Source organism: Podarcis vaucheri (genome assembly GCF_965113315.1).
Source record: "Podarcis vaucheri genome assembly, chromosome: 16".
Taxonomy (NCBI): domain Eukaryota; kingdom Metazoa; phylum Chordata; class Lepidosauria; order Squamata; family Lacertidae; genus Podarcis; species Podarcis vaucheri.
Window position 1 is genome coordinate 940,087 of NC_138754.1, and position 15,766 is coordinate 955,852.

At 50.8% G+C, this 15,766-nt stretch overlaps 1 protein-coding gene across 5 annotated transcripts in view; it reads right to left on the minus strand.

The window, feature by feature from the left end:
- The window catches only part of ARHGEF11 (Rho guanine nucleotide exchange factor 11), a 63,108-nt gene extending 48,070 nt beyond the window's left edge, over positions 1 to 15,038 (minus strand). For 3 of the 5 annotated variants that reach the window (XM_082202026.1, XM_082202027.1, XM_082202024.1), the window contains exon 1: positions 13,155 to 14,653. In XM_082202026.1, the coding sequence (XP_082058152.1) occupies positions 13,155 to 13,189 (35 nt within the window). In that variant the 5' untranslated portion in view covers positions 13,190 to 14,653. Of the gene's footprint in view, positions 1 to 13,154; positions 14,655 to 15,017 lie in introns of those variants that run through there. The other 2 variants (XM_082202023.1, XM_082202025.1) reach the window with 2 other exon arrangements.
- Between the last annotated feature and the right edge of the window lie 728 nt (positions 15,039 to 15,766).

Here is a 15,766-nt window from a genome sequence, read left to right on the forward strand (position 1 = left end):
GCAGATTAAAACCAGCCCAGGTAATGCAACTGGCTGGTCGTTCTCAGGTGTGCATCCCCTCAACCCACCTCACCCAGTCCCCAATTTCCCTGCATTTCCTCCCAGGGAGACGTGTCAGGATGGGGGTGGGGGAAATAGGGAAGGACCCAAAGTTGTCTCCAAGGGGCAGGCAGAAAGAGAAAGAGAAAGAGAAAGAGAAAGAGAAAGACTCTCTAGCTGATTTGAAGCCAAGATGAAAAAAGAACGAAGCAGCCATTGGCACCTCCTGGAAGATATGGCATTAAAAGATATACGTATGCATGTATGTATTAGAGAAGGCTAATAAAGAGTTGCCATCTCAGGAGCCGGAGTGGAACAAAATGCTGCAATTAGGAGATTATAAGGGGGGCGGGAGGCAGGATCAAGTCCTCAAAGTGGGTCAACTCGGGGAAAGAGAGAGAGAGATTGATTTGCAAGTGGCTAAGTGTAATCTTCCAGCTCACCACACAGAACTCATGCCTCACAGAAGGGAAAAAGGAGGAAAAGAGAGAGAGAGAAAGATGAGCGCAATTTCTCTGACTAACTAACCGGGGTTGCCTCGCCAGCAGAAATAGACCAGCCTGTCAATCTCCCGACCAAGAGGAGGGTCTTACAAGGCTATTGATAGGGTTTTAAACACACAGACACACGCACCTACCTCTGAGCTCCTAATAGTCTAATCTTGTAAACAAAATTAGCTAAAACTGGCTGCTTTAGGGCTGAGGAGAGTTTGGGGACTACCAGAGGCACGAAGAATGTCAGAAGAGTCTGGCTGCTGTTGGGTCAGTCCAAGAGTCCGTCTAGTTGAGCCTCCTGTCCTCACAGTGGCTGACCAGATGCCCCAACGGGAATGCGCAGGACGCAAGCACAACAGCAGCGCTCTCCACATCTGCCATACTTTCTGACGTCAAAACCAACCATTCCTATGCATGCATCCCCAGACGGGTGGAAGCTGGGTCCCAGAGAGCAGGAAGAGAGGGAACTGCCTTTTCCAGAGTTACAGTTCTGTAATCCAGTTACAGTTCAGTGGCCTGCAAAGGCTCTGGGAATATCCAGAGCCCCTTTTAATACAGTGGACGCTCGGGTTGCAAACGTGATCCGTGCGGGATGCATGTTCGCAACCCGCAGCAGCGCGTCTGCACACGCGCAGGTTGCAATTCGGCACTTTTGTGCATGCGCAAAGTGCAATTTAGCGCTTCTGTGCATGCACGAAACCTGGAAGTAACCTATTCCAGTACTTGCAGGTTTCGGCGGGTCCGTAACCCGAAAAAACACAACCTGAAGCGTCTGTAACCCGAGGTATGACAGTACTGTTTTAAGTTGCTGGCCATCAGCACAATTCATAGAAGCAAATGCCGGTTTTAACTGTGTGCACTAGGGTACATTTTACAGTTGCGACGACACGCAGCGAAGCGTAAGAACATACAGTAGTAGCGTAAGAAGAGCCTGGCTGCTGGATCAGGCCAGTGGCGCATCTATCTAGTCCAGCACCCTCATCTCACAGTGGCAAACCGTGAGCCCCTTTTGCAAAGCCCTCTAGCAGGACCGGAACGCAAGAGAAAACTCCGGCGGGTTCCAGCAACTGGTCTCCAGAAGCACTGAAGAGGAGCCATCTACAGTCGTCTCCTCCGTGAATTTGCCTAGTCTTCTTTTAAAGAAAGCCTGTGGCAGCAGTGTTAGAAATTCACATATATAAGGCGCCAGGCGCCAAACGGCTTCTTAAACCCGGGTTGCAGTTGCCGAAACAGAATGCCTAGCTGTCATTTTGGGGCCAGACGGCTCAGAAGTCGTATTTTCCAATAGGACTTTTTGGTCCCTGAAATTCATTCTGATGGAGCAGGTAGAATATATCAGGAATAGAATTCTACAGGATGTGTTGCTAGTGTGTGAAAACAGTCAAGATCCAAGGCATGCACTTCCAGACAGTGGAGGCGTCAGGTGGCCTCCTGGCACCCAGGCATCTTCACTTGGTTGCAAGTGGCCGATAAAGGAAAAGGACCCCTGACAGTTAAGTCCAGCCATGGACGACTATGGAGACGTGGCGATCATCTCGCTTTCAGGCCGAGGGAGCCGGCGTTTGTCTGCAGACAGCTTCTGGTTCATGTGGCCAGCATGACTAAGCCGCTTCTGGTGAACCAGAGCAGCGCACGGAAACACCGTTTATCCTCCCGCTGGAGCGGTACCTATTTATCTACTTGTACTTGCTTATGAACTGCTAGGTTGGCAGGAGCAGGGACCGAGCAACGGGAGCTCACCCCGTGGTGGGGATTCGATCCGCCAACCTTCTGATCAGCAAGTGGTTTAGACCACAGCGCCACCCGCAAAATGCGCCTGGCAAATATCAAACGCTGTGTGGGAGTGGGAGGTGCGGAGTGGGGAAGGTGTTTGTGTGGTGCTATGGGTCCACTACTGGAAATAAAGACAAGACAGTGAGGAAAACAGATATCCTGGTCGGAGAACGTCACTGAACTCTCGCTTGCTTAGGTGGAGGGCAGAGAGGGGGGCGTGAAGGAAATAGCCTACAGTACACAAAGAGGTATGGAATCGGTGGTCCCACGCACTTTGCCTCTGTCTCCACCCACCACAGCCCTGTGTGCCCCCACCACCAGCAAAGGAACATGGCCCTGGGGCTGCAAAACGGATCCCTATTAGAGTATTATTGCCCAGGCGACAGAGAGGGTTCCTCCATGTGTGCATGGGGCAATGGATAGAAAGAGGAGTATTTCCCCCAGAGGCCTCGGCCAGGAACTGAGAAAGAGAAGCAGCCATAGCAGCCAAGAAGCTTCTGTCCAACTCGGCTTGACATTCAGAGAGATAAAGCCGCCCCCTTCAGCACCACTGCCCTTGTCCAGACAGTTAATCTGATTTCCTGTGCGGGATGGACGTGGGCTGATTCCGCTGTGGCGGAGGCTGCTGCTTCCTGGGAAGGTTTAACTCCTGCAAGGGCAGAGTGCGCCTCAGCACAATCGCTTGCTGTCCATCATCTGAGAGAGACTGGAGGAAGGAGGGGGGCCCTCCTCCTCCTCCATAATCATCATCCTACTGGCAGATTAAGCACCCATCAGCCACACATTTGGAAGGGATTCCGCCACCCCCTCAGTCAGAGAGCCTCTCTAAACCACGCACCAAGTTACCGCAACTTTTAAACAGACAAGAGACACAGCTGTTTATTTCTCCTTCCACACGGGGACACACTTTCTTGTTTTGCAAAGAGTGCAGAACTGACCCCAGGGACTGCTCTCCTACGGATGACTATAAAGGGGCCACTTTGCACATTAAACAAGAATTAGCTAATTCTAGCCACTCATTATCAGGACCAGGACAAACTCCTGACCAGTCGCCCAATGTTATGATGCTAAATTATCCTGTTGTTTTTTTAAGGCATCAGGCCTTCCCAAATCTGGTGACTTCCAGTTGTTGTTGCTTGACTCCCAACTCCCATCCTCCTCCTCCTCCCTGACCCCCTGCTCCAGCTGTCTGGGACTGATGGGATTTGGAGTCCTGCAACATCTGGGGGATTCCACGAGGGCTACCTGCCCTCCGGATCAAATGGCTGCAACACCAGCCATGCCAATTTCAACCTGATCTTGCCGGCTATGCTGGCTGCTGGGGGCAAGTGCAACTTGCAGTCCAGCAACATCTGGAGGGCTAAAGATGTTCTCCTTGCTCCCCAAAGAAAAGAAACATCTGTAATTGCCACGCCTCAGCACAAACCCTATCCGTGCAACCTTACAAGTGTGGTTCGCGAAGACCTGAGACTTTGCTTTCACCTCTTAAGCTGGTAAGATGCACATCAGGTTATGCAAATCTACGCAACGCTCAGGTCACAATTCTATACCCACCAACCTGGGAATGAGTGCCACTGAACTTAATGGGGCTCACTTTTGAGCCGATCTATTTTGGATTGTATTCTTACAAGACATTGGGGGGGGCAGGAATATAATGCAGATATATGGTACCTAGATAGATGCCTACTCGCTATCATGTGAATACTGGTTCATATAGTATTTTCAATTGTTATCATTCATTGCTGCTGTTTGTTTGTTGATGTCTTACATGGCCTTTCCCACGAGGTCCCAGCACAAGCTACAACTACATAAAAATCACAGAATTATAGAGTTGGAAGAGACCCCGAGTTATCTAGCCCAACCCCCTGCAATGCAGGAATCTCAACTAAAGCATCCCTGACAGACGGCCGTCCAACCTATGCTTAAAAACGTCCAAGAAAGGAGACTCCACCACACTCCTTGGCAGCAAATTCCACTGTCGAACAGCTCTTACTGTCAGAAGTTCTTCCTGATGTTTAGTCAGAATCTCCTTTCTCCATCGGTTCGGGTCCTACCCTCCAGAGCAGGAGAAAACAAGCTTGCTCCATCTTCCATGCCACAGCCCTTTAGATATTTGAAGGTGGCTACCATAACTCCTCTCAGTCTCCTTTTTTCCCAGGCTAAGCATACCCAACTCCTTCAACCATTCCTCATGAGGCTTGGTTTCCAGATCCTTGATCATCTTGGTCCCCCTCCTCTGCACACATTCCAGCCTGTTAATATCCTTCTTAAATTGTGGCGAACAGAAGTGGACATGGAACTCCAGACGTGGTCTGACCAAGGCAGAATAGGGTGGCACTATTCCTCCCCTTGAGCTGGACACTAGACTTCTGCTGGTGCAGCCTGGAATGGCCTTAGCTTTTCTTTGCTGTTGACTCATGTTCAGCTTGTGCTCCACAAAGACTCCTAGATCCTTTTCACATGTAAGCCAGGTGTCCCCATTTTATACAGTGGTACCTCGGGCTAAGTACTTAATTCGTTCCGGAGGTCCGTTCTTAACCTGAAACTGTTCTTAACCTGAAGCACCACTTTAGCTAATGGGGCCTCCTGCTGCCGCCATGCCGCTGGAGCCCGATTTCTGTTCTTATCCTGAAGCAAAGTTCTTAACCTGAAGCACTATTTCTGGGTTAGCGGAGTCTGTAACCTGAAGCGTATGTAACCCGAGGTACCACTGTATTTGTGCAGCTGGTTATTTCAGACGAAGTATAGACTCTTACATTTGTCCCTACTGAAATCCATTTTGTTAGTTTGGGCCCAGTTCTTCTATCTGTTAAGGTCAATTTGAATCCCAATTCTGTCTTATGTGGCATTAGCTACCCCTCCTAGTTTTGCATCGTCTGCAAATTTGATGAGCATCCCCTCAATTCCTTCATCCAAATCATTTATAAAGACACTGAACAACAATGGGCCCAGGACAGAACCCTGCAGAACCTTTTTTCCAGGATGATGATGAGCCATTAATGAGCACTCTTTGGGTTTGGTCAGTCAGCCAGCTACAAATCCACCTAACAAGTTACCTCCTCCAGCCCACATTTTACTAGCTTCTCCGCAAGAGTATCATGGAGGACTTTAACCTTACTGAAATCAAGATACACTACGTCCACAGCATTCCCCTTATCCACCAAGACTGTAACTCTATCAAATAAAGGAATGAGATTCGTCTGGCATGACTTGTTGATGAGAAACCCATTCTTGGTCTTAGCAATCACAGCATCCTTTTCTAAGTGCTCACAGAACAACTGTTGAATTGTCTGTTTTAGGACCTTTCCTGGGATTGATGTCTAGCTCACCAGTTGGTTACCTGGGTGTTCTCCCCCCCCCCTTTTTGAAGATGGGAACAATATTTGCCTGCCTCCAGTCTGTAGGGACCTCACCTGTTCTCCAAGAATTCTCAAAGATTATAGACGGAGGCTCTGAGATTACACCCGCAACCTCCTTTAGATTAAAATCAGTGAAAATGCTTAAAATATCAGAAGAATAGGGTGGGTCAAAGGCCAGGGGAAAAAGAACATTATGTTATTATTACAACGGAATAGTACAAAATGCTGCAGCAGGACTTCTGGCAGGAGGAGTCGCGAGTCTGCCAGGGGATGGATGACTCCACCTCTGCTCTAAGATCTGCAGTCACCGATGATTCGTTACTGATATATATTTTTCCCAACAAGTGGTTTATTAAATGCTCTAAATGAAAATGAACGAATGATTTCATTTCTATACCCCTCTATATTTTAAAGGGGGGAAGGACCTCAAAGTGGTTTACAACTCATTAAAACATGAAACAATCCAGAATAAAACAAAGACAAGTACATTTTGCTTTCCCCATATTTATTTATTTACCTACTTACTTTATATAGCTGCCCGTAGCAGAAGCACTGCAGGAAGCCAGTGTGGTGTGGTAGTTAAGAGCGCAGGGCCAGGACATGGGGACACAGGATCCAAGCCCCCTCTCACGAAATATTATTATTACTATTATTATTATTTCATTATTAAAAAATTGCCACCTAGACATTCTGCTATGGCGACCATAACCCAGGTTTAGCTTCTATATCCGGGTTTCTAACACTGCTAACTCTAAAGGAGCCATCTCCATCTAAGGCCCAAGACTGGGATGATGAGAGCAAGCGCTATCTGGTGTTCCCAGTCTCAAAGACAGAGCGAGGGATTTGGCCAGGGTTAAGTAGGTGGTTCCTCCACTCCCCCCGCCCCCCCAAAACACACACCCATAGGATGCTTCCAGTTGCTGGAAACCAAAGGCAGAGAGCTCTTGCGGTCGCATCCTGCTTGAAAGATTCCCACAGGCATCTTATTGGCCACAGGATGCTGGATGTGCCCATTTAGCCTGATGAAGTAGACTCTTCTTATGTTCTTATGAACACAAAGGTAAAGGGACCCCTGACCGTAAGGTCCAGTCGTGGCCGACTCTGGGGTTGCGGCGCTCATCTCGCTTTACTGGCCGAGGGAGCCGGCGTACAGCTTCCGGGTCATGTGACCAGCAGGGCTAAGCCACTTCTGGCAAACCAGAGCAGCGCACGGAAACGCCATTTACCTTCCCGCTGGAGTGGTACCTATTTATCTACTTGCACTTTTTGGTGTGCTTTCAAACTGCTACATTGGCAGGAGCAGGGACCGAGCAACAGGAGCTCACCCCGTCACGGGGATTCGAACCGCCGACCTTCTGATCGGCAAACCCTAGGCTCTGTGGTTTAGACCACAGCGCCAGGAAGCTGCTTTTTCCAAGTCCCTCAATCTCAGCATTGTCCACGCTGAGTGGCACTGGCTCTCCAAGTTTTCAGGCAGGAGTTTTACACAGCCCTCCCTGAAGATGCCACTAGGGACTGAAGCTGAGACCTTCTGCAAGCACGCAGCTGCTCTACCTACCACTGAGCTATGACCCTTTCCCCTGGAGGATAAGTACTACTGGAGAATACATAATTGGGATTATCATCGCTCTTCACAGACATGTTAATCCTCAGATCAGCTACCAAAGCAGAAGGGAAGCGCAGGATGCGTCCTTCTGCCATTGGTCAAGGACTAGCGGCCCTTGGGAGACTGCGCCCACTGTCTCCCAGGAAAACAGCAAAGGGGAGACCAACCTAGCCCTCTCCTTCAGCCAGAGATGGAGTCTGCCTCCCCATTTCATGTGAGGAAAGACATGGACCACTTGTCCTCAGACCATGGAGAAGGAAGTCTGCTGCTCTCATCATGTCCAACGGGATGAGGATTAGTGCATACTGTCCTCGGGTCCAGAATTGGACCACTTCGATCGGATAATCCCTGCTGATGTAGACAGATTCCTCCGAGCTGAAAGGCCCACCACTTGCCCCCTTGACCCGTGCCCGTCCTGGCTGATTAGAGCGTGGCCAGACGAGGTGCAGACCCCCCTGGGTAAGATCATCAACCTGTCCCTTGGCACAGGGACTTTCCCAGGGGAGCTGAAGGAGGCAGTGGTGCGCCCGCTCTTAAAGAAAACATCCTTTAGATCTAGTCAATTACTGCCCGGTTTTGAATCTTCCGTACCTGGGTAAGGTGATTGAGAGAGCAGTTGCCAAACAGCTTGGTAGGTTTCTGGATGAAACATCGGCTTTGGATCCATTTCAGTCCGGCTTTCACCCTGGTTATGAGACCAGTCTGACCGTTATGTTTCCCTCCCCTTATGGTTTTGATTTATGGGCTACTACTAAAATGAGGCTGTATTTTAAATTGTATTTTAACTCGTATTTTAATTAACTGTTGTTGTTTTTTGTGTGTCCCCCCATTATGTTTTCTTGTAATTTTATTGGTGTTAAGCCACCGTGAGCCCGGTTCTGGCCGGGGAGGGCAGGGTATAAATAAATTATTATTTTTTTTGAATTATTATTAGAAGTTGTTACATACAATCTGAAATTAGGTACGAATGTTTAACTGCAAGTTTTACAATATTGTTAAATTATGTTGCACACTGATTCGCTAAGTTGCGTGAAAAATCAACATACGAATCCTTTTTCAAAATAAAACAAAATTTAAAAAATCTATTATACAGCTGCATGGAACTCCTTCCTCAAACAGACCCATCGTGAGCGGGTTTAAGGCAAGATGGGTATCTCAGAGGGCACTTGGCACAGCAAATTGCTTTCTGGCTTCAAGGGAAGTCATAGTGCCATGGGCGTAGCCATGGGGGGGAGGGAGGGGCAGCTGCCCCCCCATCAAGAAAATAAACAAAAACACTTAACTGGCCAGTCGCGTCACAGATAGCTCAGTTCTGCTCCCTCCCCCAACACATGGCCGGGCAACGTCCCTGCATAGTCCCACTCTGTCCTGCCTTGGTCAGACTCAACCTGGAGTCCTTTGTCCAGTTCTGCCCCCCCCCCCCCCGTGTAAGGATATGGAGAAGCTGGAGTGTGTGCAGAGGGGGGGGGCGACCGAGATGATCAAGGGTTTGGAAACCAAGCCTTATGAGGAACAGCTGGAGTCGGATATGCTTAGCCTTAGAAGAATGAGAGATGACATGACAGCCATCTTCAAATATCTGAAGGGTTGTGACGTGGAAGATGGAGCAAACTTGTTTTCTGCTGCTCCAGGGAGAAGGTCTCAAAGCAATATATTCAAGTTACAAGAAAGACAATAGGAAGAACTTTCTGACAGTAAGAGTTTGACAGTGGAAGGGATGACCTAGGAAGAATAACTCTCCCCTTCCTTGTAAGTTTATAACTTACAATAACTCTCCCTTCCTTGTAAATTTGCTGCCAAGGAGTGTGGTGGAGTCTCCTACTTTGGAGGTCTTTAAGCAGAGGCTTGACAACCATATGTCAGGAGTGCTCTGATGGTGTTTCCTGCTTGGCAGGGGGTTGGACTCGGTGGCCCTTGTGGTCTCTTCCAACTCTAGGATTCTATGATTCTATGATTCTAAGTTTTGAAGCAGAGGTTGGGTGCTTACCAGCTCCATCTGGTACGCAGGCTGAGACCCTCCCTGCCTGCAGACTGTCTGGCCAGCGTGGTGCATGCTCTGGTTATCTCTCACTTGGACTGCTGCAATGCGCTCCACTTGGGACTACCTTTGAAGGTGACTCAGAAACTACAACTAATCCAGAATGCAGCAGCCAGACTGGGGACTGGGAGCGGCCGCCGGGACCACATTGGCTCCCAGTACATTTCTGGGCACAATTGGTTGGTGCTGACCTTGAAAGCCCTAAACGGCCTCAAAAGCCCAGTATACCTGAAGGAGCGTCTCCATCCCCATCGTTCTACCCAGAAACTGAGGTCCAGTGCTGAGGGCTTTCCAACAGTTCCCTCGCTGCGAGAAGCCAAGTTACAGGGAACCAGGCAGAGGGCCTTCTCGGTGGTGGCATCCGTCCTGTGGAACGCCCTCCCATCAGACGTCAAGGGAACAAACAACTACATGACATTTAGAAGACATCTGAAGGCAGCCCTGTTTAGGGAAGCTTTTAATGTCTGATGTATTACTGTATTTTAATATTTGTTTGGAAGCCGCTCAGAGTGGCTGGGGAAGCCCAGCCAGATGGGCGGGGTATAAATAAATGAATAAATAAATAATATCTGTCAGGGATGCTTTAGCTGCGATTCCTGCATAGCAGACATTTGGACAAGATGATCCTTGGAGTCCCTTCCAACTCTGGAATTCTACGATTTCTTGCACCGTCCCTTTTGCTGCTGACTTTGCAGTGCTGATGTGACTTAACCACGTCTTTTAACGTGACTCACTGCTGTAAAAAAAAACCAACCATGGAAAAGCAGGGTGCAGAATATTTGAAATAGAAGATATGGATCTGCAAACACACACGCCTCCCGTTTGCCAACCCAGACCAACATCAGGTGGGTGTGGAAGAAGAGGGGGAAGTAGAAGGCAAACCCCCAAACCCCCTTGCCCTACTCAGAAAAAAAGCCTTCGTGCCTTCCCACCCCCAAGGCATTACAGCGTCACAGGCCGGGGGGGGGGGGACCTCTGGCCCACAAGTCAAGTTTGGACCAGCCACTCCCAGACAGTGTCCACCTCCCCCACACCTGAGGTGAGGTGTGGCTGGATCCATGGGGAATCCAACTTCACAGCAGAAAGCAGGCCTGAAGACCCATCAGATGTCACCATGACCATCAGGGAACAAGCGGGCAGTCCGGGAGGCAGTCCATCAAAAACTGCCTATGAGGGCTGCCGGTCTGATTAAGGTCTCCACCCCGCCAAAGGCAAACAGACGTCTACAAAGAAATGTGCCAGTAACGTCACCACCAGTGACCATCAGAGGCACTTTATGCTTCAGAATTACAGTTACAAGAACATAAGAGACTGCTGGATCAGGCCAAAGTGGACCCATCCAGTCCAGCCTCCTCTCCTCACAGTGGCCTCGGTCCAGTATACCTGAAGGAGCATCTCCACCCCCATCGTTCTGCCCGGACACTGAGGTCCAGCTCCGAGGGCCTTCTGGCGGTTCCCTCCCTGCGAGAAGCCAAGTTACAGGGAACCAGGAAGAGGGCCTTCTCGGTGGTGGCCCCCGCCCTGCGGAACGCCCTCCCACCAGATGTCAAAGATAAGAACAACTACCAGACTTTTAGAAGACATCTGAAGGCAGCCCTGTTTAGGGAAGCTTTGAATGTTTAATAGGTTCTTGTATTTTGATATTCTGTTGGAAGCCGCCCAGTGTGGCTGGGGAAACCCAGTCAGATGGGCGGGGTATACATAATAAATTATTATTATCTTATTATTATAACCAGATGCCCATCATGGGAAGCCCACGAGCAGGACACGAGTCTTCCTTTCCCCTTCAGTTATTCATTTGTGGGGGCTGTTTCGGTCATGGTGGCGGGGGCGGGATTTATACACTCATTGTCCTCATATCCTGATCTTCCTCTTGCCCAGATCCAGGGAATCCAAGAACCACCTTGAAACACAACGCAACTATCACAAAACAACAGCTAACAGTATGACAAATCAGTTTGTTAAAAATATTTATCACTAGCTGCTCAAAGCCTGTTGGAATAAATACGCTTTAATATCCTGAATGTTGGCAAAATGGGAGAGGGGAACAACTGAACCTCAGCCGGAAGCGGGTTTCACAAGTGGGGGGCCTCCACAGAGAAAGCCCTGCCCCACACCACAGGCCTCACTCACGGGCTGGACCTCCACTATAGATCGAAAAGCCACAACAGGAAGGTATTGGGGGAGGCGTCCCAGGAAGTATGTGGGTCCCAGCTCCGACAGCATTTGTACCAACATCTTACATGAGGCCAGGCAGTTAACTTGCCACAGGCGAGAGAGGAGCTTTGTGCAGGTGCAATGGGCCAGTGCTGTCTAGTCCAGGATCCTGCTTCTCACAGGTGTCTCCAGGAAGGAGGGGGTGAGGGAAAACACCAGACGGGCTCCAGAAGTAGACTGCCCCTGGATGTGGACGTTTCAACACAGCATCACATTGATGACCCGTCTTCTGTGAACTGCCCCTGTTTTGTAAACCCAGGCCCATTAATTCCGGCTACTGCTGAGGGAATCAGGCGTTGCTTGGTGGTGGTTCATGGGTTCACACCCCCGGCCACATGCTGACATTTAGGGTGGTGACAGGCTGTTGCAACTCCTCTGGCGCATACATGGGATCACACCAGGGCGCTGGTTCGTTAGTGAGGTTTATCACAAAGTAGGCTCTACGTGGGATGTTTGGGCGTTCCAGACTCTCTACCTCCAGCCTGGATAGTTCCCACACCACTGACCTCCCTGCCAGATAATCCTTGTGCATTGTTAAGGATTGTGAGGATGCTCCATGGAGCACACTTAGTCCAGGCAGAGCCCTGGACACCTGGATCTCAACATAGGTAAAGGGTAAAGGGACCCCTGACCATTAGGTTGAGTCGCGGACGACTCTGGGGTTGCGGCGCTCATCTCGCTTTATTGGCCGAGGGAGCCGGTGTACAGCTTCCGGGTCATGTGGCCAGCATGACTAAGCCGCTTCTGGCGAACCAGAGCAGCGCACGGAAACGCCGTTTACCTTCCCGCTGGAGCAGTACCTATTTATCTACTTGCACTTTGAGGTGCTTTCAAACTGCCAGGTTGGCAGGAGCTGGGACTGAGCAACTGGAGCTCACCCTGTCACGGGGATTCGAATCGCCGACCTTCTGATCGGCAAGTCCTAGCCACAGCGCCACCCGCATCCCATGTGGATCTCAACATAACCCCAAGTGACTCAACAGGGCACCCCAGAACACACTCTGTGCTCAGCTATGGCACCCACATTTTGCAGCAGGGGGTGCCCTCAAGATGTTGGAACTACAACTCTCACCACCCCTGACCACTGGCCATGCCGGCCGGGGCTGATGGGAGTTGCAGTCTGGAGGGACACCGCCCCCTTTGGAATAGCGAGTAGATAGGTCGCAGAAGACAGGCTCTTCATGATCTGCCCATCTCTAGCCACCTCCCAGAATTCCCTGGCACCAAGTTTGAAAACCACCATAGCTTCCATGGACCAAACAGAGGGAACTGGGATGCAACGTCGGGTGGCGGGGGACAACTCGAATAAAGTTCAGCTGCTTCAACGCACCGAAGGATCAACCCAAATGAATCTGCAACAGAGGCAGAGAAAGAGAAAGCCAGACAGTGCAATACTCCCCCCTCGGCAGGGCCAAGTCGCATGACCATTACCAGCGTCTTGAGCGAAGGCCAACCCACCAGCCATCTGGGCTCCGGCCATCCTTCCTTCCCCCGCACGGGCTTACGTTCACCCATTCATAAATCGACCAGCAGCCACCGAACCTCAACCACAAGGAAAGGCAACGTTGAGCAAAACCAGCACCACCACTAACCCCCCCCCCCAAAAAAAACCAACCATTGTCACCTACCTGTCCAGTGCAGTCTGAGGTGGCCTCATGTTCATGGCTTGTGGTCAAATCCAGCACACCAGGGGAGTCACCCTGGGTCTTTGGCTACCTGGGTGCGGGAGGTGGGGGGCGTCGTTTTCTTCCTGCCGAAAATGATTTCCGCTGCAAATCTTCCTTCCCCCTCGCCGGGGAAGAGAGAGGCAAGAAGGCAAAAGTGATTTCTCCTCCTGCAATCAAGAGCCTGGGTTCTGCCAGTCCATCACCTCCCTGGGTTTATATTCTCCAGGCATCGTCCCCCTTGCAGGACCCAGTTCTTCTTATTCTTTTTCCTCCTTTTCTTCTTCTTCTGGACAACTCTCCTCTTCAAATTAACTCTCCCACTCTATCTCCCCCCCCAAAAAAAAACTTTTCCCAAGGTTATGGAGGGGATCGGAGGAGCCAACTGGAAGCGAGGCAGAGATTCCCATCCAAATATTAAAGTCTTAACTGCAAAACACAGATCAAAACATCCTTATAATCCAGTTTTACCAGCTGTTCTTCTGTTTGCAGTGAGAGAGAGACACACACACAACACAGACGGAATAAAATATCGGGCTTTTACGCTGCGGCCTTTTCTCTTTAAGTAGCAGAGAGAGAGAGAGAGAGATGAGACCAACTTATCCTCTCAAATCAGTTGCTTTTCCCTTTCCTGCGCTTGGGTTTCCTCGCTCCTCGGAATCTTGAATAAATAAATTAAAAATGTGCAGTGCCAACGTCCAGTTCGATCATTTAAATAAAAAAGGGGGGTTCTTAATTATTTCTTGGGGGGAAACACAGGGGACATATATCTATGTATGTATGTATGTATATGCATACATATATACACACACATATCCCATAACACAAAGCTGTCGTGCAGAGAGAGGGCAAGGCAGAGGGGGGAATAAATTAAGCCAAGAATGACACCCACCACCCCAGAATGTGGCATGGGGGAGGGGGTGCTGGAAAGGAGGGGAGGGGAGGGGGGAAGGGGTGGGGAAGGGGAGCTTCGGGGTCCTTGTTGCCAAGAAGCCTCCTTGCAAAAAAGAAAGGAAAAGGAAAATGTCCTCCGAAGTTGTTTTCTCCTGGCCTCCTCTCTACCTCTCGCCCCGCTTCCCTCGGAAGGGGGGCAGCAGCCTCGCTTTGCAGCTCCTGAGACGCAGCTCCAGAAATGAATGGGCGAAGAGGGGACCCTCCATGGAAGAGGCGGGCGGGCGGGCAGGCGCGTCCCCCTTCCTCCTTCTTCTTTTTCCTCCTTTTTCCTTCTCCTCCTCCTCCTCCTCAGTCCTCTGGATCTTTGCAGGGCGAGAGGAAGGACAAACACATCAGCCCAGAGAGGGGGGGAGGCGGCTGCAAGCGAAGCCCCCTCCTTGCACCAGCCACCATCTCTGCTCCTGCTGCTGCTGCAGCGCCTCCTCTTCTTTTCCCTACCCCTGGAGGGGGAATTCTCCCCCTTCCTTCTCCGTGCAATGGCCTAGAAACACCCCCCCCCTTTTGCAAGCCCTGCCTGCCTCCCCAGGGCCGTATTCTTGACTACCACGACTTTAGAAACCACCCCCCTTTGGCTGCGCGTCCTCCGGCGAGGCTTTTCCTCCCTTTCCTCCCCGGGAAGGCGAGGCCTAGTTGCAGACCTCCGAGCCCCAGCCTTTCCCAGCCCCGCTTCCCCACCCCTCTCGGGAGGAGGCAGCCCTGCCCAGCAGCCCCCCCCCCGGCCCCAAACAAGAGGGAGGGGCGGCAGGGAAGGAGGGAAGGAGGAAGGGGAGGAAGGAAGGAAGGAGGGCGCAGGGCGCAAAGGGGAAAGCAATGGGGGCGCAGCAGCAGCCAGGGCGCAGGCGACCTCCCCTCCCTCCCTCCTTCCCTCCTTGCCTCTCCTTCCTCTTCCTCCTCCTCCTCCTCCTCCTCCTTCTTTTCCTTCTGCTGCAAGGAGGGGGGGGGCACGGACGGAAAGGCTCCCCGGCTTAAGCTTCGCCCTCCCTCCCTCCCTCCCTCCGTCTCCTTCCCAGCTAATCCCTCCTTCTCCTCTCCTGCAGGAGGAATCCTTCTGCAGCAGGTGGGAGGGGGGAGGAGGAAGAGGAGGAGAGACCCCCCCTTCTTCTTCATCATCATCATCATCAATAACAACCTTAGGGTCAATGCAATGGCTTTTCTGTCCATGCACCGGGCGGCCTTTGGCGCTGCTTTTTGCAAAGCCTTCCATGGATTCTTAATTGGTGGGTGAATGATTAATCCTCAATAGTCCCGGTCATGAATGCTATTATTTATTGTGCTAATAGACACAGCTGTCCACTTTTCCCAAGGGAAATTTTCCCTTATCCCGGATAGGATTCCTCGCAAGGGGAAAGTGGACAGCTATGTCAATAGACCTGTAGATTTGGAAGAGGGTCAAAGGCGCATCTAGTCCAACCCGCACAGGAAAAGCCCACAGAAACCATCCCGGAGCCACAGCTGCCCACTTTGCCCTTTTCTTGCGAGGAATCCTATTCGGAATAAGGGGATTCCCCTGAAAAAAAAGGGAAACGTTGACAGCTGTGTCCCGGACCCCAGCACTCGGCGCGCACTAAGGTCAACAACAACAACAACTGTTGCATTTATTAGGTGTGGATCTGGCCTGAGAT